The sequence below is a fragment of the Eimeria mitis genome, genomic scaffold (genome assembly GCF_000499745.2).
Source record: "Eimeria mitis Houghton genomic scaffold, Emh_scaff389, whole genome shotgun sequence".
Classification (NCBI taxonomy): domain Eukaryota; phylum Apicomplexa; class Conoidasida; order Eucoccidiorida; family Eimeriidae; genus Eimeria; species Eimeria mitis.
Window position 1 is genome coordinate 5,684 of NW_013572224.1, and position 247 is coordinate 5,930.

The 247-nt window shown below is 56.3% G+C and overlaps 1 protein-coding gene across 1 annotated transcript in view; it reads right to left on the bottom strand.

Annotated features, from left to right (window-relative positions):
- Positions 1-247, bottom strand: part of EMH_0010530 (zinc finger (C3HC4 type RING finger) protein, putative) — a gene marked incomplete at both ends in the record, with an annotated part of 6,777 nt that overhangs the window by 5,285 nt on the left and 1,245 nt on the right. Inside the window, one exon of the mRNA XM_013498986.1 lies at positions 87-214. Within this exon, the coding sequence (XP_013354440.1) occupies positions 87-214 (128 nt within the window). The remainder of the gene's footprint in view (positions 1-86; positions 215-247) is intronic.

The window sequence follows — 247 nt, forward strand, 5'->3', positions numbered from 1 at the left end:
CACAACGACAGCAGCAGCAACACATCAGCAGCAGCAAAAAGAAAATCATAACAATGCAAACATATTCCCCCGTACACTGTATCTACCAGTGCTGCTGTTGCTGTTGCTGCTGCTGCTGCTGCTGCTGCTGTTGCTGCTGCTGCTGCTGCTTACTGTAAGCAGAGCCCGAGAGGCGACGGCTGTTGCGCTTAGGGCCCCAGACCCAGCAGCAGAGCTGCGGAGCAAGCCAGACATGCGCTGCTGCTGC